The 26,975-nt window shown below is 40.4% G+C and overlaps 1 protein-coding gene across 1 annotated transcript in view; it reads right to left on the reverse strand.

Moving 5' to 3' along the window:
• grm8b (glutamate receptor, metabotropic 8b) overlaps positions 1-26,975 on the reverse strand; it is a gene marked incomplete at both ends in the record, with an annotated part of 151,231 nt that overhangs the window by 13,782 nt on the left and 110,474 nt on the right. Inside the window, 3 exons of the mRNA XM_083667148.1 lie at positions 87-1,022; positions 1,417-1,556; positions 19,026-19,226. Coding sequence (XP_083523274.1) covers positions 87-1,022; positions 1,417-1,556; positions 19,026-19,226 — 1,277 coding nt within the window. The remainder of the gene's footprint in view (positions 1-86; positions 1,023-1,416; positions 1,557-19,025; positions 19,227-26,975) is intronic.

Consider the following 26,975-nt stretch of genomic DNA (forward strand, 5'->3'; position numbering starts at 1 on the left):
ACCTTTTAAACACTGACCTACTGTATAGTACAGTACAGCCATGTGCATATACAATGATGCAATGTAGGTGCAAATAATACACTTACCCTTTCTGCCGACTGCGCCGTCCCAAAGAAGATTGGTATAAAAGCTAACCAAATGATGCAGGTAGTGTACATAGTAAATCCAATAGGCTTGGCCTCGTTGAATGTCTCTGGCACTCCCCGCGTCTTGATGGCATAAATAGTGCATGTGACCATCAAGAGGATGCTGTAGCCCAGCGAGCAAATGAGTGAAAGGTCTGAGATGTCGCATTTGAGCACCCCGCGGGCATTCCTGGGGTCTTGGGTGCGCTGCTCACCATAGTCCACCACGGTGTGCGGCGGGTCGGTGGCGAACCACACAAACACACCCAGCAGCTGCGCCGAGATCAGGCTGAAGGTGATGACCAGCTGGGAGGCCGGAGAGATGAAGCGGGGTGCTGTCACTGCCTTCTTGCCCTGTTCAAAGATGCGGTGAATGCGGTTGGTTTTGGTCAGCAGTGCCGCGTAGCTGAAGCACATGCCTAGGCCCAGGAAGATGCGTCGCAAAGAGCAGACAGCGACGTCTGGGGCAGCGATCATGGGGAAGGTGATGGCATAGCACAGGAAGATGCCTGTCAGCAAAACGTAGCTCATCTCCCTGCCTGAGGCTCGTACAATGGGTGTGTCGTGATGGCGCACAAAGGTGACGATGACGAATGTGGTGACCAGGATGCCAAGGACGGAGATGAAGACGGGCATCACCGCCCATGGAGAGTGCCATTCCAGCTTGATGATGGGGATGGGTTGGCAGCCGGTCCGGTTCTGGTCGGGGCGTTGCTCGTATGGGCACAGCTCGCAAATGAACTCACTGGCCTGGAAGTGGTAGCCCTCACAACGCTCGCAGTGCCAGCAGCATGGCACACCCTTCACCACCTTCTTCCTCTCACCCGTCCTGCAGGCCAGGCTGCACACAGAAGCGGGCACGGTGGGTTCCCCGCTTGTCCACTGCATGGCATCCATCTGAGAGGGGAGGGATAGCTCACTGAATTAATCTTGAATACAGGCATTGACTGAGAGAAGATAAAGAGCAATTTTTATGATAATTCTTATCTTATGTTTATGATCATCATCATCAACATCATAATTGTCATCACCATCAACCCCTATCTCATCTTTATCATTATCATTAGCTTATTTTCAATGTCTCTGAATAATCTTCTCTTTTAATAATAAGCAAATTAGTTACCAGTATCTGACAGTTTGGCATTCTGAATGGCATTCTCAGAAATAATGATCTCTGTGTCATTGGATTTAAATTCGATTGATGAGATACCAGACTTCCATCCAGTAACATTTAACAGACAAAGCTGGAACATAATATCTAGGGAAGTAATTAAGTTCCACTAGTCCTTACATTCAGATGTAGCTGGTCCGTCCAATGGCCAATGACCTTGTACTCTGCTGTTGACCTGTTGTTGATCTGGTACTGGAAGATGTCGTAGCGTCCTGGAGCATCCCCATTCTCATTAAAGATGACAGGTGTCCCAGCACTTCCTGTAAAACAGGAAACACAATCAATCATTCAAACAATTATCTTGGCAAGTATTGTTTAGACAATATAATGTATCTTTTTATAATATTTAATCTTTTGTCTCATGTCCCCTTACAAGGTTACCAGTATTAACCTCAAGAAATGAAAAAAAGACAGAGAGAAATTGTTTGCAGTGAGATCTAGTTCTCAAAACAGAGGGAGAATGCATTATCTCTGTTATGGGCTGTAATCTTAACATGCAAGTCTCACATTTTATTTAGGTATTTCACCTCTGCAAAACAACCACCAGGGGCATCGTTGAGCAATTACAATGGATAGTCTTGTTGTGAAAGTACCTCATATTTCACTTGCCCAATTTATGAGCTGATATTAACTGTATATTGTAATGTAATTTGTATTATTGTAATTCATGTTTTGTTTTCATTCTAACAATAGGCAGCCTGCATGACATACATGAAGGCTAGCTTATGAGTTGTTGTTTCAATTTGGAAAAGGACACATTTATTAAAACATGGAACAAATACAATAATGTATTTTAATCTGGTTTTGTATATTTTTTTTTTATCATAATGCCATTGACAACCTCTCCGCTTCACCCCACCCAAATAGGGGATGAAAACCTGAAGCAGGTTGTTAAGAGACTTTGCACCCTGGCCATTGTTAACAAATGGGTGGGGGAAAGTGAAGGGGGAATTAAACGTAATAGAGAAAAAAAAAAGTCACAGCCATCTTCTCATGTTCTATTTAGGCTACTTTTCTATCCAGTCTCAATCCCACTGAAACACAAAATCCATACTCATTTCTCGCATGACAATTCCTCACTGTATTCTTCAATCCATAGGTTGCATTTTTAAAGCCGACTCACACTTCATTCATGTTGAATGACTACAAAAATCCTCTGTGCTGTCGCATGTTGGTTGCTACCTGCACATAGGTCCTATGAGAGAATGCGTGATGACTACAACAAACGATATGAGAGTCGATAAGGATATTGAGTTGGTCACATTGCTTGGTCCCCATGAAGACAACTTGATATTAAACCATTTGATCCTCAAGAATCAGATAAAGAAATGCGTCTAATCTCAAAACACCCTACAATTCAGACATTTTGCAGCTGCCGCACACCTATCACCTTTTTCCATTTGTGCTATGACTGGCAGAGAGCCGCAAATTAAACAGGAAGAATAGCTCTCATTGTTTGGCCACACACACGGCACATCTATCTGCTTCTCACAGCAGTACTCAGTAGTCTTTATTAGAAATGGGAGGAAATCTGGCGGTTGTAAGCCGCCCTTCATATTTTGGGGACTTTCAAGACTGCAGAACACAGTTCGTACAGTGTCTCAGATTCCTTTAGCAAGGAGTAGAGGTCTAGTATGTTTTTGGGGGTATTTGAATTATTAAAAGAGCATTCCTAAATATACAATCTACAGTGGGCCAGTGGTTAATAGGTTCCATCGCAGTGGTAGTCGACCTCAATGCCGCTGCCGCAGCAGACACAAGGTGTGAAGTGCTGCTGAAAGCCATGACAAGATGATAAGAGCTGTGTGCCTCATCAGCTTGCCTTATCAGATAGATTGGCAAAATCAAGTTTATTATAGCAGCTCAGGAATTACAGAGATGAAGAGTAAAAATGGTATAAATATTATTTGAATGAGGACCAAGCAATGGGACCAACTCCTATCTACTCTTATACCATCATCACACATTCTCTCACAGAATGTGTCTGTCAAATAGCAGAGAGATGCACCACTCCTAGCTGCCTAAACCAGCTAAAATTAAGGGTTTGCAGTAGGCCTATCTGTAACTATCTATCTACCAACATGACATGGAAAGAAACATGCGAGCTAGCCGAGTGGATGGCTCTCTCAACTAGCAGACTGGCTTGTTGCGTAAGGCATATGTATGGCTGCATAAACTTCCAGTTGATTTTGCCTCATTTGTCACTGATTAAATATGGTAATGTAATTGTAGGTAGGTAGTCAGCTTTCCAAAAAAGTTTGCATGGATTTGGCAGAGCCTATTTTGACACTTAATGATAACAACCTATATAGGACAGCAGAAGATGACTGTGACATCAGCCCACATTTGCTGACAAAGTCATTCACCTTCCCCCACTTCACACCTTTCCCCACACCTTCCCACACTATATTGCTCATCATCCTGATTCTATTTGTGATCTGTCTAATGTTAGCCTATGCATGTTGTCATGTTACGATTTAGTTGTTATAGACAACATAAGTATTTTTGTCTTAGCTCACTAAGTTTCTCTGTCTTAGCTCACTCCTTAATATACAGATAGCAACTCGTGCTCTGGTAGTCTAGATATCACACTGGTTAGGCTTCTCCTAAAAATAATTTGAAATGCATAAAAAATATTATTTTCGTGATGTATAATGGAATTGATAACAGTTCTCTAAAATACAACAGTAAAATCAATGTTTGCATGTCAATCTTCTGGACTCCATTAAATGAAGAACTTTACTGTGGGACTGGATTGTACTCAGCATTCAAATTGTATCCCTAAAAAACTGTCTTTATCTGGCTAGATAAATTGTCATGCTTTTGTTTGTTAATGGGAAAAAATTTCAGCTTGTTGTAAACGGAGCTCAAGCAAACACACACAGGACCTGAATTAAAATGTGTACCCTACAGATCATAAATATCACACATATCCAACTGTCCAAGGCTACAGCAATTATATGACATCTATATGAAAGTTATACATTTGTAGCCAACTGTGATACATGGTATGATGGACAGGGGCAAAAAAACCCAGTCAAATACAGATAGTAGGCAACTACAAATGACTCGTTGGATACGGGCAGTAATACAGTGAAAATATAATTTGTTTTATTTTCATCATTGCACATGGCATGTAAACATTTTTTATTGATCCATGAAAGCTCTCATTTCATTTATGTGAAATACATTCAACGTGAACTCATGTTGCCAGAGCGGAAAATTAATGACACAAACTGCACTTTTTGCTTTGTGTCCATATAGCCTACTGCTGAAATGTGCAGAATCAACTGAGAAACATTATATCACTATGAGTTAATTAATATGTAATTTTGCGGACTTACTGACACATATGCCATGCCTGACATCAGTTTATGAAGTGTCCATGAAGACATGATTTGTTCTCAATCAAGGTTTATCCAAGGACATAAATTTGAATTTTTCTGACCAGGCAATAATTTGTCCTTTTCTAAAGTGAAACAACAACTCATAAAGTAATCTTCATGTAATTCATTAGGCAGCAATGTTTGAAAGGGGTCTATAACACATTGTAAGCATATCTATTGGAACCTGAAATAGAACATGGCAAATAGTCGAGCTGACTCCCTACTGCCGTCGCTGTACCCCAGCGACATCGTCGTACAATCGTGAATCCTTTAAACTCTGACCTACTGTACTCAGGGTTTTAATGAAGTTATAACATATGTATTGCTTTTGGATGGCTAGCTAGTTCATAAGTTAACTTGCCTTGCATACCACTGTATTTGACATGACTCTAGTTTGTAACAATCTAATGCTATTAATATAACCTTTGAATCATTGTCAACTGTCATGACATGCTATTGATAGTGTAGAAAGGTTCAAGTGGTACTAGGCAATGGAACAACCTGTAACTTAATAAATAATGAAGGAGCAGTCAAGGGAAGCACAGGTTTGACTCATCATGGTACGGTCGGAAAACTCTAAATCTTCTGACAACACTTTAAACCTTTTTACACGTCAGTCATACCCCTTGATTACAACTTTAACAAACATTACTCAATTTCCTTATTGGGGTTAACAGTGGCTTTTTACATCCAGTAGATGATTAAGTGATTGGTTGATGTGTTGACTGAACCAATCCCAGGCATAATCACAGGTTGACTCACTCTCTAGTCTCCAATTGAGCCAAGGTAGATTCCTTTATAAGTAAAATCCAGAGGAACAGCATATTGTAATGAAAGAGCACCCACCCACCCCTAATTTATGATTAGTGAGTGGGCACGAGTTTTGATTATATCCGAGCCCTACTTTCCACAACATGAATAAATGCATCGCAAATCACATGAATCACAACCACAGCCAGCCTCGGGATCTAGCTCCCCAAACGCCCCCCCACCCCCCAGCCCTCTCCCTCCCCTGCTAGCAAAATCATGTTGATATTAAGCATATACCAAAACAATTTTCTGAATACCATGACAGTACTGGTGTTCTGATGCCCTATTGTTTTTTGGTCATTTCTTTATTTTTAGGTACTTAAGATACTTGCGTTACATATTTATGTGATTTATTGACTTTGCTTTCCTCACTGTAAACAACAACAATTAATTCTCCATTTATTAGAGTATGAAATGAGGATGTTGATGCAGTGGTTTGTAACTACTACTGTATGATTTCCCACTGTTCCACATGGAACCCAAATGCATTCTACGTGGAACCCAAAAGAGTTCCTTAAACGGTTACCCTACAGGGACAACCGGAGAACCCTTTTAGGTTCTGTACAGCCTGTACAATAAATGAGTGTTGCCAAATACATTTCAGTAATTCTGTTACCAACAAATGTACTTACTTTAGACAAATGTACTTGTTGTAAGTCGCTTTGGATAAAAGCATCTGCTAAATGTCAAAATGTAAATGTTACCAATTTGGTTCAGTTGTTGGTAACAGAATGACCAATTTGAATCCCTTATTAATTCATGAACTGAATTGATATCAGTAAAAAATAGTACAAGTATTTAGTAGATCTACCTATACTTCTTACTTTTGTTAACTTTCATTGTCAATGCTCCTCATGAGGCAGAGGCATTTACAAATATTTCATACATATGTGTTTTTTTGGTAACAGAATGACCCAGAGACTGGGCAATGGTTCTTAAACTTACAAAAGCCATTTCCAACAAAATATAAGTATTGAAATTAGTTGACCAGGGTCTATAGTTGACTTTTTCTGGTAGACTTTTTCTTCGATGTTTGGCAGTCAAAGCTTTTTTCATCCCTATTCCTATGATGGAAGATGTTTGAGAAATGTATTTCTCACTTAATTTCCCAAAAATAAAGACTCTTAGCTTTCATTTGACACCCAATTTGAATTTCACATTTTGGTCCTCATGGGTCCAAATGCTACAAATGCTTTTCCAAAATGATAATTGATGCTCATATGATACAGCTCATATGCTCATATGATACAGTGTCAAATCAACCCTGTCAAATCAGTTTTATTGGTGATGTTTCTTTTCTTTCAACACAAGACTGTGTTAGATTCAATAACTTTTCAAACTTTCGAGTACCTTTCCAACAATGTTCAACTTCCTTTCAGTCAGAATAATAAAGGTAACTCTCAAGGTGTTGGGTTTGACTGCAGTTGGAGTGAATGAGTGGGAATGAAGAGAAGTACAAAAAGAAGAGAAAGAAAATGACTTGAGGTACTGCAAGCTTTAACACTCTTTCACCTCAACCATCTCCCACACACCTCTGTGACAGCCAAGTAAAGAATGAGGTGGAAATATGAAAGGAATGAAAGCAGGAGTAGGTAAGGAGGAAGAGGACTCATCCCTATTATCCCACCCACACCCACCAGAGTGCGCGCGCACACACACACACACACACACACACACACACACACACACACACACACACACACACACACACACACACACACACACAGTTTCAACTACTTCCTCAAACTGCTGTCAAAGCCATGGACACTTGTAAAGGTCAGTGGTATGTGATTTACAAGCCAGGTAACATACAAGGATCTCATCTCACATTGAAGATCAACCTTGGTTTGGCCTTTCAATTCAGCTGCTCATTGTCAATGGTTTTTCATTTACAAATTCCAAAAGCTTTATTGTATGCCTTAGTCTAGAAGCAATGCTTTTGGAAAAAGGAATGTGATGACAAATGACTGTAGGTGGGCTTGTGGATCTGCTCAAGAAGCCCACATGCAGTAATTGTTGGTAAGCGATATTCTTTGTTATGCTTCACAACCTGATTATTGTGACTGTGCTTGCCAGAAAAAACGTGGCAAGTTAAATATTGTACCCTCCTCACAAAAGCTTTTATACTGTATGAAAACACAAATTGTGTTGGGTTAAAGGAGGGCCACAACTATAATAACAATACATGTGATGGAGGGGTGTTCTACAGTAAGTCATCCGGGTGCTTGTAACTGTCTGACTTCTGAGACACATCCACATTTCATTTACCTCTAATGGGAGCGAATGTCTATACGTATTTCCTGTATTGGCAGCAATGTATTGGCAGCACAAACAAGCCGTGGCATTGCCAATATACCGCTGCAATTTCCTGCTTAAAGCGCCAATGGTGTCATGGTTCAAGCTTCTAATGCCAGCCCTGCTATTTGTCAGCAAATAAGGTAAGAGCAGCTCTTGCCAAGACGCTTAATGTTCTATTAAATCACAGATCGCAATTGAATGGATGCCGGACTGAAGTGATCGTTTAAGACTGACAAGGCAGCATGCATTAGGCCTGAGAAACGGCACTGGGAAATTTCGAGCTTATTGAATTCATCTCCCCGTATTGATTGTTCCTCCACTTCTCAGCAGACTCAGGGGTGGGGAAATGTGTTGTACATTCTGCAAAGTACTATTCTTGAAACCTTTTCGAGAAGTCATGTGTGTCTTGTTTGCTTGTATATTTGTTGATTCATTCATTCATCTATCTTTCTGTTCCTCTGTCATCAGTCTAACTTTACATTTACATTTACATTTACAGCATTAAGCAGACGTCTTTATCCAAAGCGACTTACACCAAATATTAGCTCAGTAATAGCCCAGCGAACTGCAAAGTATGGACAAAGTATGCAGTGATAAATATTGGTTCCACTTTACAATAAGGACACATTAATAAACATGAATTAATGCCAAAGTAACTTGTTTGCATTCTCAAAATATTGTTAATGCTTAATAAAGGCACTAACAAATGGTTAATTCCAGTAATTATTCATGTTAATGAAGGGGTGGAATCTCCAGTTGTCATTAACAGTCACTGACATTATGCAAATACAGCTGCAAAGCATTCTGGGGATTGCAAAATTATTGGATTTTCTAGGTTAGTCTACTTGTTTATGTGGGGAGTAATCATTACATTAATTGTTATTAATCGTTACATTAAGAGTTGGTCATCTTGATTGGTGAGGGTCCTCCCAACCGCCGTAATAGCCCAGCTAAATTGCCAGGGCTCAGGGCCCAATTTAATCCCTGTTTATAGCGCATGTCTCGCACAAACATGCGACTCTCATTCTCCCGTTTATGACTCCAAACCGGCTCCCAACTAATCCACATCTGTGGGCCGCTGTAGAATGCATCTTGAAAATAAATACATGTCCGATTGGCTCACTGTCCCGTTTACTGCAAATGTTTTTGAAATTGTTTAAGAATGAAAGGCTATACTGTAAAATATGCGATCCTATTTTTGCACTATGAACCGTGACAACGGTAGCAATGTTCAACAGTTCAATATATTTTATATACAGAGGGCTTTAATACGTGCACACTGATATCGCAGAGGGGTATACCTCAATGTCGTTGCTGCAGCAGACACACGGTGTGAAGTGCTGCCGAAAGCCACCACAAGGTGGTGACAAGAGCTGTGAAGGATGTTTGAAAAGAGAATGGTTTGCCTTGTCAGCTTGCCTTATCAGATAGATTGGCAAAGTCAAGTTTATTATAGCAGCTTATGAATTGCAGAGATGAAGAGTGGAATGTTTTAAATATAATCTTAACGAGGACCAAGCAATGGAACCAACTCCTATCTACTCTCATACCGTCATCACACATTCTCTCACAGCGCAGAGAAACAGGGGGAAATGTTTTAGCGCAGTCTGACATGAATAAGCACTAGTCAGCTTTAATAATGTAAAGTATTGATTACAGAATAAAGTTGGGAATTTTCATACGAGACAGGAGTAAGAATGTTGGGTTTCAGTGGGATTGAGCCTGGATAGAAAAGTAGCCTACAGTTAATGCTTAATAAAGCCACTAACAAATGGTTATTTCCAGTTTTGTATTATTAAAACCGCCATAATAGCGTGTGAACGTGGTGCGAGAGGTTGGCAATGGCATTATGAATGCGAAATAACGCTACAAATCGCTCACAATCCCCCACTGTGGTTAATGTTTGGAATGTTGCACGTGACTGTACCCACTAATTCTATTCAAATGTATTTGAGCAGATTGTGCAGGCCTACCACTGTATTTGAAAAGTGTTAATGTTTGGAATGTCTCCGATGGTCGTAGCCACTGATTCTATTCAAATGTATTTAATACAGTACGTGTAAATATTTCAAATCAAATCAAAAATCTAATTATATTTGTCACTTATCGCATACAGTTGTAATAGACAAGTGAAATGTTTTGGGATTTTGCTCCACAGTCAACAAAGCAACAACAACAATGTAATAGTGCAAAAATGTCAGTACAATAATAAGTGCGATAATGTGAGATGTCTTCTGGGGGGTTATTATAGGGCTCGAGTTTGGGGGGGAGAAAAGAAAAAATGCCATGGCGGTACTGCCGCACTACCGTCACTCAACCATGAATTTATTAATCTCTGACTAGGTCTGCCAAACGCCAGTGATGACAATACTAAAAGTGGGCGGTCAGTGTGTAATGTCGATAATGGATGAGACAAACAAACTCTCCTGTGTGTGTGTGCTTGTGTCTGACGGGTTTATGAAATGTACCTTACAGTAATGAATGCATCGATCCACGCGCAGGGAGACGGCACAACGGACAAATTCGCCCTGATTACAGACATTCGGAACACTTTTGTGAGTAATTCGATTGTTTGTTATAAGCCAGGAAACAAAATTAATATTTGCGACACATTTGTGTAAAGTTCATAGCCAGTGAAAGAAGCCATTGTGTCCACTTTTTTTTACTTTAGCAAATGACTTGTGACTTCTTGCAAATATGTATAATTACATTAAATTATTGGCGCTTCACATTTGACCGTGTTTTAGGCTCAAATATTGCTATAGCCAAATTCATGTTGATTTCATTATTTAGAGTATGCTGATATGCTCGGATAAGTAAATTAACCCAAATCTAGGATTGCTGACTACAGGTCTATACACTGACTGCTTTCCATGCAAAATGAGTTTAAAGGCCCAGATTACTCATTTTGATGCTGATATATGACATTCTGGGGCGGCAATGTTATTGCACAATGATTCAAGTCAGAAAATTGCCATTTAAAGTATGTGCATTTTGGGCAATACATTATATTTTTTTAGCTCCTCCTAAAACGATTTCCCATGTGCCATATGACATTTCATATAGCTATAGAGCTCGGAAGTGTGAGGTGGTGTAGAGTAGGACCCAGGCGCAGAGACGCAACCAGATGAGAAAAAGCAGATCAAAGGCAAATAGGCCACTTTACTTGGTATTTAACTAAGTGAGATGCAAGGAACACTAGAGAATACAAAACGCAGGAACTCTAGAGACATTTTAAGTTTGACCCCATTACATAAATGAACTTGCACCCTAATACACCATTTAATGTACAACACATACATAATCATCAGGTTACATCTGAATACTATTTCACCCCTTTATTCATGTGAACAAATAGTATTATCAATAGTTTGTGTCTTATTTCTAATGTAGTAAACATATATTAGAACGTGTTATGCTTTGTAAATGTATTACCAAATGGTTTATACATGTTAACTACTGTATTAATACATGCTAATTAATGTATCCTTATTTTCTTACCAAAATATCTTACTATCATTTCAAAAGACACAGTAGGCTGAATAACGAAATATCACAACATTCCCCAAAACAGAAATTGGAATTGTCCAAACTGTAGGAAAAAACACCCTGATGGCTGTAATATCCTTCTATGCTCTAGTAATCATGTTCAAAACCATACAATACTTTGGCAGAAGGGCATATCATTGCAAATGTTAGCATTAGAGGCAAATGGTCCTGGTTATACTCATTATCCATTAGCCTCCCAACACTAATCTAAAAATAAACGTAAGTATGCAACCACTCAGGCGAATAGGAATGCGGTTGAGTTGGCGATTACCCTATGGCTGAAGTCATAGTCACTGTCAAAGCGCCAGTCAAAGCCAAAGGTTTGATTCGCTACATTTCAAACTCTGATTATGGGTAACACGCACACACACACGCAAGACCCCCCCCCCCCTGAACGCAGTCTTGCAATTTCAGCCCTGTGGCCATATTCATTGCTAATTCAATGTGGGGGGTTTTCTCAAAATAACACAGAGCAGTTCCACGTTCATCAAGCTTGGTGGAGATATGAATCCCTTCAAGGTCTGAAGATTGTTAAAAAAAATAATCCTAACTAATGCTTTACAAGTTCAGAATGTTTGCCTTGAAAAGCCAGTGAATATGCCCATTTCCCTTTGCTCCATATCTTTCCCTAGCCCATTGACTGAGAAGAAGATAGGAGAATTATTAACATTTTCTCTCATTCTCAGGTTGGGGAGGCTGGAAGGGAGGAGAGGTGCTTGTGGATAGGGAAGCTCTCCCAAATGAGGTATTAACACTTTGAGACAGCTCAAGGCGGTTGAGGCAGCAACACAGGAGGGGAAATGTGAGGATTGCAGAATGCTTTTACGCAAGTTACTCTACTACATGTGGACAGCTAAGGGACATTTGGGTATGCCCATTAGCCAAGTTCCAACTTTCATCCAGTACTGGTACCCCCCATGTATACCAAAGATGGCCCTGTAACTACAGGAACATATCAGTGCCACATTCCTCATAACAGAGTTCGCCCATTAGCAAAGTTCCAACTGTCACCCAATGGTCCCCCAAATTCAGACCAAAAGTGGCCCAGTATAGACAGGAAAGTGTCAGGGCCAGTTATCACATCCCAGAGCAGGCCCATAAGCAAAATGCCAACTCTCGACCAGGTCTGGCCAATATAATACTTGCCATTTCCAGCACTTAGTGCCACCATAAGACCAGATCTGGCCCACAATTGTCTGCTAATGAGGAGGAACGTATCAGGGTCACATTCTTCATTCCAGAGCTGGCCCACAGCAAATTGCCAACTCTCACCCAGGGCTAGCCCCCCACATTCGGACCAGATCTGGCCCATACAATACTCGTTTCCAGTATTCTGCCAAACAGTATGTGCCCCACAATTGTTTGCTGACTGGGTGCAGATGGAATCAGTATATTGGTGATGGTCTATTTAGTCATCTGGTCTATTCAGTCATCATGGAATTCAGTCATCAGTCATCATGGAATTTCCAAACTGGTATTCAAACTGGTATGGAATGCAATTAATAATGCAGCTACACTTGACCTTTTAACTCTGTAAATTCTATATACCCATGTAAATGATCTCCTTGAAATAATGAGATAGTTTCTTTCAAAACAATTCAGTATTTCTTTGTCTGCATGCGTTTAATATCATAAATGCAGGGTAAGATTACAAGTAGGGATATAACTGTATGGTTGAATAGTGCATATAGGTTGAATTAAAGATACATTCAGATCATGGGGGATATGTGTAGTGTGGATTCTCTCCTTTGTCCCTCTATCTAGGCATTGAAAATCTATGCAGAAATAAAAGGTGAGAGATGAAGACAGCTTCATCTAGCCTCTTATAAAACCCACTGAAGAGGTACGTTACTGCAATAAAGAGAGGAGCCAACCGTCAATGAATCACATTGTTATCTCTCACGACTGAATGTGAGCTATCTTTGCACATGTTCACAGCTGGATAAATGAAGGGACATATATGTTCAGTAAAACTCTACCTGACGTTGCTCTTATACCTGTGAAGTTACACTGTTATCACTCAAGATATAACATTAAAGAGCCTGCAGAGTTCTGGAAAAAAAAGTCTTGGACACATGAGACAAAGATTAGCATGTACCCGACCCAACCCAGGCCCGTTTTTTTCGCAGCCTTTAACACCAATTCAGTAATTAGGACTGACAGAAACAACAAGATAACGTATAAAAAACATATAGCCTAAACGAAAAAAACAAAAACAAAAACATTGAATGTTGCAGGTGCTGCTGCTGTGCATCTATGCCTAGAGCAGAGGGAGAGAGGGAGAAAGAGCAGTAGGTGGCTGCAAGTCATCAATCACACAGCCACACAAGATTATATAAACAAATATTAAACACATCTTTGTTGCGGCAAACCCGAGCCTCTCTCGTCAGAAATCAATTGTCCGAAAATCAGGCTCAGCCCAGGTCAGCCCGTCAGTCAGAAATGTTAAACTTTGTGTGAAGAAAAAAAAAACTGCCCGAGATCCACAGAATACCACTATCATCTCTGAATGTTGGAGGCAGTGTTATGGCTTGGGTATATATGGCTGCCACTGCAATTGCCACTGCAATCTTCATTGATGATGTAACTGCTGACAGCAGCTGCAGAAAGTTTGTCTACTTAAGTCAAAGTCAAAGTCAAAGTGGCTTTATTGTCAATTCTTCACATGTCAAGACATACAAAGGAATCGAGAGGACGTTTCTCACTCTCCCACGGTGAGACAGATAAAGTGCACAGGCACAACAGATAAGACAAGACATACTAAAAGTGAAACATTCAATGACAGACAAAAAATAATTTAAACAGTGCAAAAAGAACAGTCAGTAAAGACAGTTAATACAGTAAATAGCAAATGCTGGTAATACTAATAGTGCAATAGATCGGTAGATTGTCCAGAGTAGTGTTTTTAGGGGGGGGGGGGGGGGGGGGGCTGAGGGGTTGGCGGGGGGGGTTTCAGCTTCCTGGCAGCCTGGAGGATGTGGCTGGGGGGGGTGAGGGGAGAGAATTTAGCTTCCTAACAGCTTGGGGTATGAAGCTTGTCATGAGTCTGGTGGTGTGGGCACGGAGGCTCCTATACCTTCTTCCAGAAGGAAGGAGGCTGAACAGTCTGTGTGCGGGGTGGCTTGCATCGCTCAGAATCGAGGTAGCTTTTCGGGTGAGGCGGGTGGAGTAGGTGTCTTGCAGGGAAGGGAGTGGGGCACCAATTATCTTACCAGCTGTGTTCACTATGCGTTGCAGTGCTTTCCTGCTGTGTTCGGTGCAGCTACCGCCCCACACAGTGATGCAGCTGAACAGGATGCTTTCAATGGTGCCCCGGTAGAATGTTGTCAGGAGGAAGTAGAGGCGCGGAGGAAGTAGAGGCGCCGCTGGGCTGTCTTCGCCAGTGATGCAGTGTTGGTGGTCCAGGAGAGGTCCTCGCTGATGTGCACCCCCAGGAATTTGGTGCTGCTCACTCTCTCCACAGCAGCACCATCGATGGTCAGTGGTGGGTGTTCGGTGTGGCCTCTCCGGAAGTCGACTACAATCTCCTTGGTTTTGCTGACATTCAGCAGGAGGTTGTTGTCTCTGCACCACGTGGTCAGAAGATTGACCTCCTTCCTGTAGTGGGTCTCGTCGTTCTTGGAGATGAGACCCACCAGAGTTGTGTCGTCCGCAAACTTCACCATGTGATTGGTGCTGTAGGTTGGTGTGCAGTCGTGAGTCAGCAGGGTGAAGAGCAGGGGACTGAGCACACAGCCTTGAGGGGCCCCACACAGCCTTGAGGGCAAGTAAGTAAGTACAAGCAAATGTCTCCAAACTCATTGGACAACGCTTCATCATACAGTAAAACAATAACTCCAAACATACCAAACATTGCCAAACAGCAACTAGGTAAAAAAAGTGGAAAGTTCTTGACTGGCCAAATCAATCTTCAGATTGAAATTCATCACCAGAGATGATACCCAGCAACAGGTGGGGTCAATGGGTAGCAGACTTCAGGCAGTTATTGGATGCAAAAGATATGCAACGAAATACTAAACATGATTGCCTAATTTGGATATAATATGAATCTGTCCAAATCCGTTTGGTGGCTTAAAATGGGGGGACTATGTTTAAAAAGTGTTGTTGTTTTCAAACTAATATTTGTAAAAAATACCCTCAAAATATAAAGTAGCAATGAAACAGTGTTCAAGATATGTAAGCATCATCATCAAGGTTAGCAAATTGCATCAACGTCAAAAGGCCCAAGAGTCATCAGGTAGGAAAGCTAGAGATAGTTGGTTTTGGTAAGGGTAATGGGATAGGAAGGGATTAACTGATACTGATCAACAAAGGTTAGGGAATTTAATTAAGTGACCAATGTCTATAGACAACTCATGGGGTCTTTTCCATCCCAATTTCTACACCCCTTTTCCTTACTCCCTCCTATTGAGTGAGCCCTTCAGTGACGCTTGATGTCATCTCTGTGAGTGAACCCGACTTAAGTGGAGGGGATTGAGCAAGGGATAGCCCAAACTGCCGATAGTGGTCACTGTTTCATACCTGTCTGGGTATGGTTGCCTTGGTGAAGGGGATATTTGGAGGGGATATAATTCCCCCCTCCCTTGCTTACAATGAAATGGAATTGACCTGATGTTTGCCGCCATCTTACATCAAAATGGGGATTCCCACCCTTGAGTGAAGGGAACTGAAGTAAACATTAATTTCAGAATGGAAAGGAGCCCTGGTGTTTGCCTCCCTCTTCTTGGCACTTGGTGATATGACCTGAGTTCCTCCAGTCCCATGGGAAAAGAAGCATTACAAAACTAATCCAATCTTGGCATCTTCCCCAACAAATGACAGAACAGACAGAACGGCATGAGCACAAATGACGATAAGCCGGAATATTACAGAACAAATAGGAAATAAAAATCTTCTCTTATGTCCCAGGCTGCCGAAATAGGAACTGAATGTTGAGGGATACAAACTCGATCATTGCATTCAGTTGCATAGCTTGCCTCAATTCACTCTGCAGAGGCACGAATGAAGCATGCATGATTTGCTGCATTGTCACACGCAATATATTTGGCTCCATCTGTAAGAGCAAGTGATGCTTTGTGCTCACCTACTGTCAAAAGTAACAAACAACTTTGTGGAAAATCTGCATTTTCAGTCAACTGAATTTGAAATTACTGAGATTCCCTCACAAATAATACGTCTACGAGGGCAGGCGTGAAATGAAGATATTGACTGTACAATAACTTTAAGAGTAGGAGTTTGTCTCTGATACCATGAAAGAATCTCAGTGTGGCAGATATCAAAACTTGTTTTGGCTGACTTTGAGGTACGTTCATGCCTTGAAATTCTCAAAGCAAATTGTCCTTACAATATTTCTGACACTTCCCTAACCGTTAAGAGAACATAAGCAAAGTTCTAAATTACAAAAGATTATACACACTCAAAACTAGTGTGATTTACTCTTTTCCTTAGAGAGATTGTCACACATTCTGTGCTTTCAAGTACCTTTCAATTTCATACAACAATATACTTCAAATACATTGTGAGGGGTTCATTTAGGCTAAAATATGCCAGGATTTGGGGTGGGGGTGTACTTAAAGCTGAACATGAGGTATGTGCAGCCAGGTCAATCTTGTTATAGACAGACCTGGGATTTTAACCCACGTCACAAGGTAGTCTGAAAAGCACTATCAATGCCAAAACAATGCATTTGTAAATCTGGGGTGACAGTACATGTAACTCAAGTCTCCAAATTCTACCAATGCAGTTTGTGAGAAGGATTCAGACTGATCTTTTTTTTTTTCTTTAAAAAAAAAAATATGTTTAGGGCATTTCTGCTTTATTGGGATAGAGACAGTAGAGATTTGACAGGAAGGATGGGAGAGAGAGGAGGGATGACATGCATGATATGTCGATGGCCAGAATCAAACCAGGGACCTTGCGATGTTATAGTATGCGCCGTAGTGTGCTACGCCACTGAACGCCCCAGACTGTTAGATCTTGAAGTGTTTCTGAAGTTGGCTCTGACAGCAATGTGCTTATTAATTATATAATATTAATAATATATAACATTCTGAACTGATAACTACACAACTACACAAATTATTAAAATATGGAAGAAAATTAGATAATACTCATTGAAAAGTATATCATTATTCAGATGTAATGAAGTAAATGAATTCGAATTTGGAGTAAACCTGAAGACAGTTGAACACAGAAACAAACTTGGGCCATGGTGTGAATGCCTTGTTGACAAAGGTCTATTCTTACTTTGCAAGAGGAGCCATCTCAACGGAGCCATCTCAACAATTGGCCAAGGCTGTTCTGTCTATATCTTTGTGGAAAACCAATAAAAAATAAAGTTACAAAAAAAAAGACTCTGAATGAGTAAAGGGAGAGATGTGAAAATGGATAAAGCAAGATGAGAGGAGAAGGTAAAGCGAAAATGGATGAATCAGTGATAGAAAATATGGAGAGCAAAAGAGGATGAATGAAACAATCAAAGGATGTGTTAAGGAGTGAGGAAAGGTGGGTGAGGAGATGGATGGATGGAGGGAAAAAGAGAATAAATGGAGAGTGAGATGGAAGGACAGGACAACGCTAGGAAAGTGAGAGGAGTGGAGGTGGCGAATGTGTGCTGTTGAAAGCATGACGAGGTGACGAAATGTGAAAAATGTGAAAAAAACGAAACAAAGGAAATATCTCTTCCTTAAAGATGATAAATTGCTGTGGTAGGTTTTTGGAGGGTATAATAATGATGATAACAAAGGAGTTCAATAACCCTGCAAATGAGGGGGTGGATAGCCTACCGTAATAATGATAAAGAGTGGTTGATGAGGAGAGGGAACCAGTAGAAGTGTATGATGAAGTGAAAACACACTAGAGGGTGTGCTATATCAGGATATCGATAGCTGTGATGCGGTCATAGGCACTGGTGCTGCCGAGAGCCGTCGACCATCACAGCCACTCCGATATCCTAGATGTACTGTAGCACACCCTAGAGTGTGTTATTGCTTTTATACAACAGGTTTACACCGACAGCAAAACATTTTTTATCTCGCTGAAATCCCTGCCATTTGAAGAACTCCTATCTACTCATCAGTAGAATCTGTGTTGCTAGTGAAATTCACCGGTATGCAAAACCGCCCATCAGCACTTTTTGATGGGTGTGCCATCAGACTCTCTATTTAAATGGAGAGTCTGACTTTGTGAGACTATGATGATGACGTTGATAACAATTAGGATGACAACGTTATGATACATGATGATGAATAAAATAAAGACAGCAGTTGAATCCACTCCATTTCAAAATCAGAGAGTTCCGAAAATACCAACATAGTCTCCTAGCAAAATGTACGCAGAAACAACAGTACAAGGCCACCATAATGTGCACATCCACACGTTACTATAGTGTGAAATCTGCATCTACCATGCACTACCTTTAAAATATATCTATATATAACGGTATTGTATTTTTGTTTGTTTGTTCTTTCTTTTTAACACTATGTTAGCAACGCAACTACGTAGTACTTTGCCTTACGTGGTGGTTAGGCATTTAGGCCTTAACTTTGAGTGGTTAAGGTAAAGGTAAGTTGTCAGGGGAAGGCATTAGCAAACTACAAGCACTTTTGTCAAAATGGCCTGGAAAACACAAAGAAATTCAACTCATAGATTGATAAAAGATGCTCAGTGACAATCTGAGGGCCTTACCGTTGAAGTTGACTGCACGGATGTGGTTGAGGAGCTCCTTGCCATCGATGTTGGCCATGCGTGGGCACAGGCCTGGGTACCCTGAGCATAGCTCACGGTGCATGTGGTGAAGAGCATGGGCCATGGCGTACACTGCATCCATCACAAACTGCACCTTCCCCTCCTGTTCGTAGGTTGAGTCCCGGCCCACCTTCTCCAGTCCTGGGTGAGAAGAGCAAAATGGCAGGATGCCAGGCGTTATGCTGCTGCTGCAAACAGTATTACTTCCTTGCAACTCAAGAGTTGCTCAAACGAGTCTCGAACCTGTGTCTGTGACCAACACATGTGACCATCACTGAAATACCCAATGTTAATAAGCTAACCCACCGAAAAGTACTTTCACGGCGCAGTGGGCTTGTTTCAACTTGTGAGGAGTGAGTTTATTACCTTTTCAAATCAGTTACACATGGCTGACTTACTTGAGTTAGGACCAGTTTTTCTGACCTAGATTACGCCTACTCCTTGACTAAAAAGCATCTTTGATGGAGTCTTTCCATTGAAAGAAAGCTGTGGTCCAGTATTTGGCTTAATTTCTGTGGTAACTTTGTCAATTATTAATACTCATTTTGGAGTTTTCATCTCCATAACAGTTGGTTCAATCCTAGAATAAGGCAGACTCCCATGTTTGTGATCTATTCAGTATGGTTGTCCCTGGCCTTTTCAATGCAAGCATGCACACACGCACGGCTGCACTCACACACCTCTCTGGATGTTTGAGCCACAGCAAGTAAAAGACAACCCTACAATCCCACAAAATCTAAAACATACAAACAAAATACATCTGTTCAGATGCAACACACTCACAAAAAGAAAAAAACACACGGAAACACAAGATCTTTTGTAAGAGAACAACCAAAAGTTGTAGTTAAAATACTGTATCCATATTGTGTTTTTTGCATAGACTTCAATCAAAATTCCATTTCAGTACGTTCCAGAGATTTTTTCTGACCATGTGACCGGACCATTAAAAACTGCAGGCCCCAGTACAAGCACCAGTTATGTAATTTACATGGCAGACTGGAGATAATGATTTTTTAAGTATTCTCTGGCAGTTTATTAGATTATTTTTTTATATGTGAGAAATGGCCACTATTACATTTTTCAAATGTAAAAAAATAAGCCAAAGAATTGGTAGTGAAGCTTCAATCAATGAACATGACACCACTGAATTAATAGGAAGTTGTAAATGAAATCCAATTTAATTTAATAGCAGCTCTGGGCGTGTGAAAGATCGGTCTGAAAATGAGACATTTGCTCCAGCAGTAAAGAATTATTACTTGTCTGTGGACCTGTAATGAATGGAGCTTGAACAGCAGCTGGGATGCAATGTCAAGACATCACAGAGGGAGGAAAGACATGACTGAGGCATGGTTTGTACAATTCATGCTCAAATGGAAACAAGTAAATTTATTAACCAGGGCATTACCTTACCAGAAGGAAGCCATAATGTACTTTCAGAGAGTAGTTGTGCACTAACTTTGTTGCTCACATTCCAAATTATCAAATGGATAGCTACAATTGATCATGTACTGGACAAACCCTTTTGCACTCAAGGACATCAGAACTATTATGGATGCATTAGAACTAGGATATATGGTGATTTAAAAACCCTCACTTGGTGAGATATACATGGAGGAGGCTAAATCAAGCTAGTCATAGTCACTATTTCTTTGTGTCTTAACTGTACTATAGAAGAACAGAACAACTTAGAAAACATGTCAAAATAACTGAAGGAACATATTCAAAAAAGATCAAGTACAGTATATTACAAAAACAAAGTGAATTGGACGGAACATATTGAACATTTTTCTTCAACTTTCAATACAGAAATGCAACCCAAAAAACCTTATTACAAATGATGGAACAAACCATGTATCACCGAATTATATTCTGAAAGAGGAAGCACAATATTTTAAGCATATGTTTTCTTTTCATTCTCCTCAATCTCCCCTCAATGATGATCATTGCAATAACTTCTTTTCTAAAGATAATGTTAAATGATATGAGATCAGATGGGAAAAAACCCTGGTCTTGATGGCATACCAGTAGAAGTATATCAAACCTTTTTTTGAGATACTGAAAGATCTATTGTTAGCAAGTTTTAACTATTCTTACAAAAACAGCAAACTATCTGATATGCAACAAGAGGGTCTGATCTCGTTATTACTAAAACAGGATCTGGGTGGTCAGTATAAAGACCCAGTCTATTCCAGTCTATTCCAGTCTATTCCAGTCTACCTGGAGGACCCTCACCCTACAGTGTTGTGATGCAAAAATCCTGGCAAAATGTATAGTGCACAGAATTAAGAAAGTCTTACCAGATATTATTCATCATGATCAGACAGGATTTTTGCTTGGATGATACAGTGGAGATAACATACAACAATCACATGAAATAATAGAACATTATGAAACATCAGAGCTTTTTTTCAGAGGCTTTTGATCATGTGTTTAGAATTTATTAATATATATTTATTAATATACTTTTAATAACATCATTTTGTGAAATGGATTTAAGTTATGTATAGCAAACCCGGGTGTAAAATATTTAATAAGGGATACTTCTCAGAGAGAATTGAACTGTCAAGAGGTGTTAAACAAGGTTTATTCGTTGTCACCATATTTGTTTGTTATGGCCATCAAAATGCTAGCAACTAAAATCAGATCCAATAATTTGATCAACGGGTTTGATATTCAGGAATTAAACACAAAAGTGCTAATGTATGGGGATGATACAAGCTTTTCCTTGAGTCCACAATCCAGATCACTGCTCGGCCTTATTAAGGACTTGGACAACTTCTCTAGTCTCTCTGGATTAAAACCTAATTATGAAAAATGTACTTTACTACGTATTAGATCGCTGAAAGATACAGTGTTTTCAGTACCATGCAGTTTACCAATAAAATGGGCTGACGGAGCAGTACATACCTTGGTATTCAAATCCCTGAAGATATAAATGAACTTACTACCATAAATTTCAATAAAAGGTTAACTAAAACAGACAAGATCTTGCAACCAAATACCTATTAATTTATGGAAAAATCACACTGATTAACTCGCTCACCAGCGTCTCTTCTTCCTGAGGAGACTAAAGAAGGTCCACCTGTCTCCTCAGATCCTGGTGAACTTCTACCGCTGCACCATCGAGAGCATCCTCACCAACTGTGTCACAGTGTGGTATGGCAACTGCTCGGCATCTGACCGGAAAGCACTGCAGAGGGTGGTGAAAACTGCCCAACGCATCGCTGGTTCCTCACTCCCCTCCATTGAGGCTGTCCAGGGCAAACGATGCTTGCGTAAGGCACGCAGCATCGTCAAGGACATTTCTCACCCCAACCATAGATTGTTCACCCCACTCCCCTCCAGGAGGCGCTACAGGTCTCACCGCACCCGAACCAGCAGGTTCAGAGGTAGCTTCTTCCCTGCGGCTGTCACCCTACTGAACTCCAACTCTGCACCTAGGTGACAACCTACCAACCCCTGCACCCCTCCCCCCCCCCCCCCCGGACAATTGCACTACTCTTACAGTATTCACACTTGTACAAACTGCTCTTACTCCATACCACTGCTCTTCTGTACATATCTGTCTATACTGTTCATAATCTGTCTATAGTGTTCATAATGCACATATCGCTATATTTTCTTTAATACTACTGTTAATACACCGCACATATCTGTACATACTGTACATACCTGTTTATACTGTTCATACGGCATTCCATATTATATTTATTCTGCTATCTACCCTAAATGTTACTGTTAATACATATATACTGCTAGACTGCATTGCCTATACAGCTCATATGCTGCTACACTGTTCATACTGCAATCTATTTATTCTGCTTATAATGCCACTGCTAATTCATATACTGCTTACACTGCACTACTTATACTACACTGCTCATATACTGCACTACCTGTATATACTGTTCATTGCACTTTCTGCTTTTTTGCACTTCTGGTTAGACGCTAACTGCATTTCGTTGTCTCTGTACTTGTACTCTGCACAATGACAATAAAGTTGAATCTAATCTAATCTAATCTAATTAGTCATATCTCAGCTCGCATATTTACTTATGGCACTACCAACTACAGACCTATATAATGAAAATAAATATGAGGGGTTGAAATGATTCAATATAAAAGCATTGAACCTCTCACAAAAAGCTTTATACAGTGGGGGAAATAATTATTTGATTCCCTGCTGATTTTGTTAGTTTGCCCGATTACAAAGAAATGGGCGGTCTATAATTTTTATGGTACTTTTAGTTTAACAAATAGAGACAGAATATCAACAAAGAAGTCCAGAAAAAACACGTTATATAAAGTTATAAATTAATTTGCATTTGATCGAAGGAAATAAGTATTTGATCCCCTACAAACCAACAAGAATTCTGGCTCATACAGACCGGTTATATGCCCATGAGGCACACAGATTACTCCTGTCACTTTAGGAAAAGTACTCCTAATCTCTGCTTGTTATGGGTATAAAAGACACCTGTCAATAGAATCAATCTCTTCCATTCCAACCTCTCCACCACCATGGGCAAGACCAAAGAACATTCAAAGGACATCAGGGTAAGAGTTGTAGACCTGCACAAGGCTGGAATGGGCTACAAGACCATCAGCAAGAAGCTTGGTGAGAAGGAGACAACTGTTGGTGCAATTATTAGAAAATGGAAGAAATACAAAATAACCATCAATCGCCCTCGGCCTGGAGCTCCATGCAAGATCTTGCCTCGTGGGGTAAGGATGATCATGAGAAGGGTGAGGGATGGAGCTTGGTAATGATCTCAAGGCAGCTGGGACCACAGTCACCAAGAAAACCATTGGTAACACACTACACCGTAACGGATTGAAATCCTGCAGTGCCCGCAAGGTCCCCCTGCTCAAGAAGGCACATGTACAGGCCCATCTGAAGTTTGCCAATGAACACCTAAATGATTCAGAGAAGGCTTGGGAGAAGGTGATGTGGTCAGATGAGACCAAAATTGAACTCTTTGGCATAAATTCGACTCTTCGTGTTTGGAGGGAGAGAAATGCTGAATGCTACGATCCCAAGAACACCATCCCCACTGTCAAACACGGAGGTGGAAACATTATGCTTTGGGGTTGTTTCTCTGCTAACGGTACAGGACGACTTCACTGCATTGAGGGGCCAATGGATGGGGCCATGTACCATAAGATCTTGGACGAGAATGGGTCGTGGATGGGTCTTCCAGCATGACAATGACCCAAAACATACAGCCAAGGCAACAAAGGAGTGGCTCAAGAAGAAGCACACTAAGGTCATGGAGTGGCCTAGCTAGTCTCCAGACCTTAATCCTATCGAAAATTTGTGGAGGGAGCTGAAGCTTCGAGTTGCCAAGCAAAAGCCTTGAAACCTTCAGGATTTGGAGAGGATCTGTAAAGAGGAGTGGACCAAAATCCCTCCTGAGATGTGTGCATACCTGGTGACCAACTATAAGAAACGTCTGACTTCTGTGCTTGCCAGCAAGGGTTTCTCCACCAAGTACGAAGTCATGTTTTGCTTGGGGGTCAAATACTTATTTCCTTCGATCAAATGCAAATTAATTTATAACTTTATATAATGTCTTTTTTCTGGACTTCTTTGTTGATATTCTGTCTCTATTTGTTGAAATAAAAGTACCATAAAAATTATAGACCGCTCATTTCTTTGTAATCGGGCAAACTAACAAAATCAGCAGGGGATCAAATAATTATTTCCCCCACTGTACATATTACAACATCTAATTTTCGGTACATTGGAAATTAAGTACTGTACAAAGTACAGTACACTTCTTAAAACAAGCCATACAAAGCTTGTTAAAATTTGAATTGTATCCTCCAGAACAGTCAGATCAAATATTACAGCAAATAATCTGTTTAAATTCAAAAACATTGATTGGAAAAAAAAAATGTTTATGAGAACAATGTTTCACAACGGAATAATTTTCATCAATGATATCATTAAGGATGGAAATATTGTGTCATATAAACAACTTTTAAAAGAATGTGGGACTGTATGCTCAATCCAATATTACAATTAACTGATTGCAGCATTGCCACAAAATTGGAAGATGAAAATTGGAAAAAGAGAAGGTATAGATTTAGTTTGTCTGCCTCATATAAAAAAATACAGTTGTCTGAAAAAGATTATTATCAATAAATAATTTATGTTCCAATGTCCCATGGCATCAGTTTTATGAATCAATATATAAAAGAACAATTGACTTATCACTTAACTTTTTCAACTGAAATTAGTATATACAATTATTTCTCACCAATGCTCACCATATATGGCTTGAAAAATATGCAGATTTTGTAGTGAGGAAACCGAAGCAATAGAACATCTGTTTTGGTATTGTCCTGGTGGCTGACTTTTGGTCTAAGGTTCAGGAATGGTTGGCAAAAAAAAAAAAAAGTAAATAACAAAAAGCACAATTGGGTGATTTAATATCTGATGGACAATAACCAATATAATTATACTCTTAACAAAAAATAAGTTTAGTTGAAAATCTGTGCAAGTTCTACGATTTAAGTTGAAATTAAAAATATGTTAGCATGTACAGGTATTTGGAAAGTATTCAGACCCCTTCACTTTTTGCACATTTTGTTATGTTACAGCCTTATTCTAAAATGGATTAAATTCATTTTTTCCTCATCAATCTACACACAATACCCCATAATTACAAAGCCAAAACAGGTTTTTAGAAATGTTTGCTCATTTATTAAAAACAAAAAACTGAAATATCACATTTACATAAGTATTCAGACCCTTTACTCAGCACTTTGTTGAAGCACCTATGGCAGCGGTTACAGCCTCAAGGTTTCTTGGGTTTGACGCTACAAGCTTGGCACACCTGTATTTGGGGAGTTTTTCCCATTCTTCTTTGCAGATCCTCTCAAGCTCTGTCAGGTTGGATGGGGAGTGTCAGTGCACAGCTATTTTCAGGTCTCTCCAGAGATGTTTAATCAGGTTCAAGTCGGGCCTCTGGTTGGGCCACTCAAGGACATTAAGAGACTTGTCCGGAAGCCACTCCTGCATTGTCTTGGCTGTATGCTTAGGGCCGTTGTCCTGTTGGAAGGTGAACCTCCGCTCTAGTCTGAGGTCCTGAGTACTCTGGAGCAGGTTTTCATCAAGGATCTCTCTGTACTTTGCTTCGTTCATCTTTCCCTCGATCCTGACTAGTCCCCCAGTCCCTGCCGCTGAAAAACATCCTCACAACATGATGCTGCCACCACCATGGTTCACCGTAGGGATAGTATTGGCCAGGTGATGAGCGGTGCCTGGTTTCGGTCCAGACATGACGCTTGGCATTCAGGCCAAAGAGTTCAATCTTGGTTTCATCAGACCAGAGAATCTTGTTTCTCATGGTCTGAGAGTTCTTTAGGTGCCTTTTGGCAAACTCCAAGCAGGCTGTCATGTGCTTTTTACTGAGGAGTGGCTTTTGTCTAGCCACTCTACCTTAAAGGCCTGATTGGTGGAGTGCTGCAGAGATGTTTGTCCTTCTGGGAGATTCTCCCATCTTCACAGAGGAACTCTTTGTCCTTTTCCAACAAAGACAAGTTGGACAGTTCTAGTCGCAGCTACACATGCCCTAACATTAACACCCCCTCCACCATGTTTAACAGATGAGGAGGTGTTCTGTAATTCTTGGGCAGATGTTTTTTTGTCCCATCTTTCTACTTGCACAATAACTTTTTCCAGACCTCTGCAGGCTTTTTCGCAAACTGTAAGTGACCTCCCTTTTTGAGAATAACTAATGGTTTGCGCCTTGCAGTGTAGTTCGGCTGGTGACGTATGCTGCGGATGGTAATCTCTGAGACATTCGCACTTACCTCCTGGAGAGTGTTCCTGATCAGTGGGACAGTTGTTTTGGGGTTTTTCTTCATTTTTCTTAATTATGG

The sequence above is a fragment of the Argentina silus genome (assembly GCF_951799395.1).
Source record: "Argentina silus genome assembly, chromosome: 3".
Lineage (NCBI taxonomy): Eukaryota > Metazoa > Chordata > Actinopteri > Argentiniformes > Argentinidae > Argentina > Argentina silus.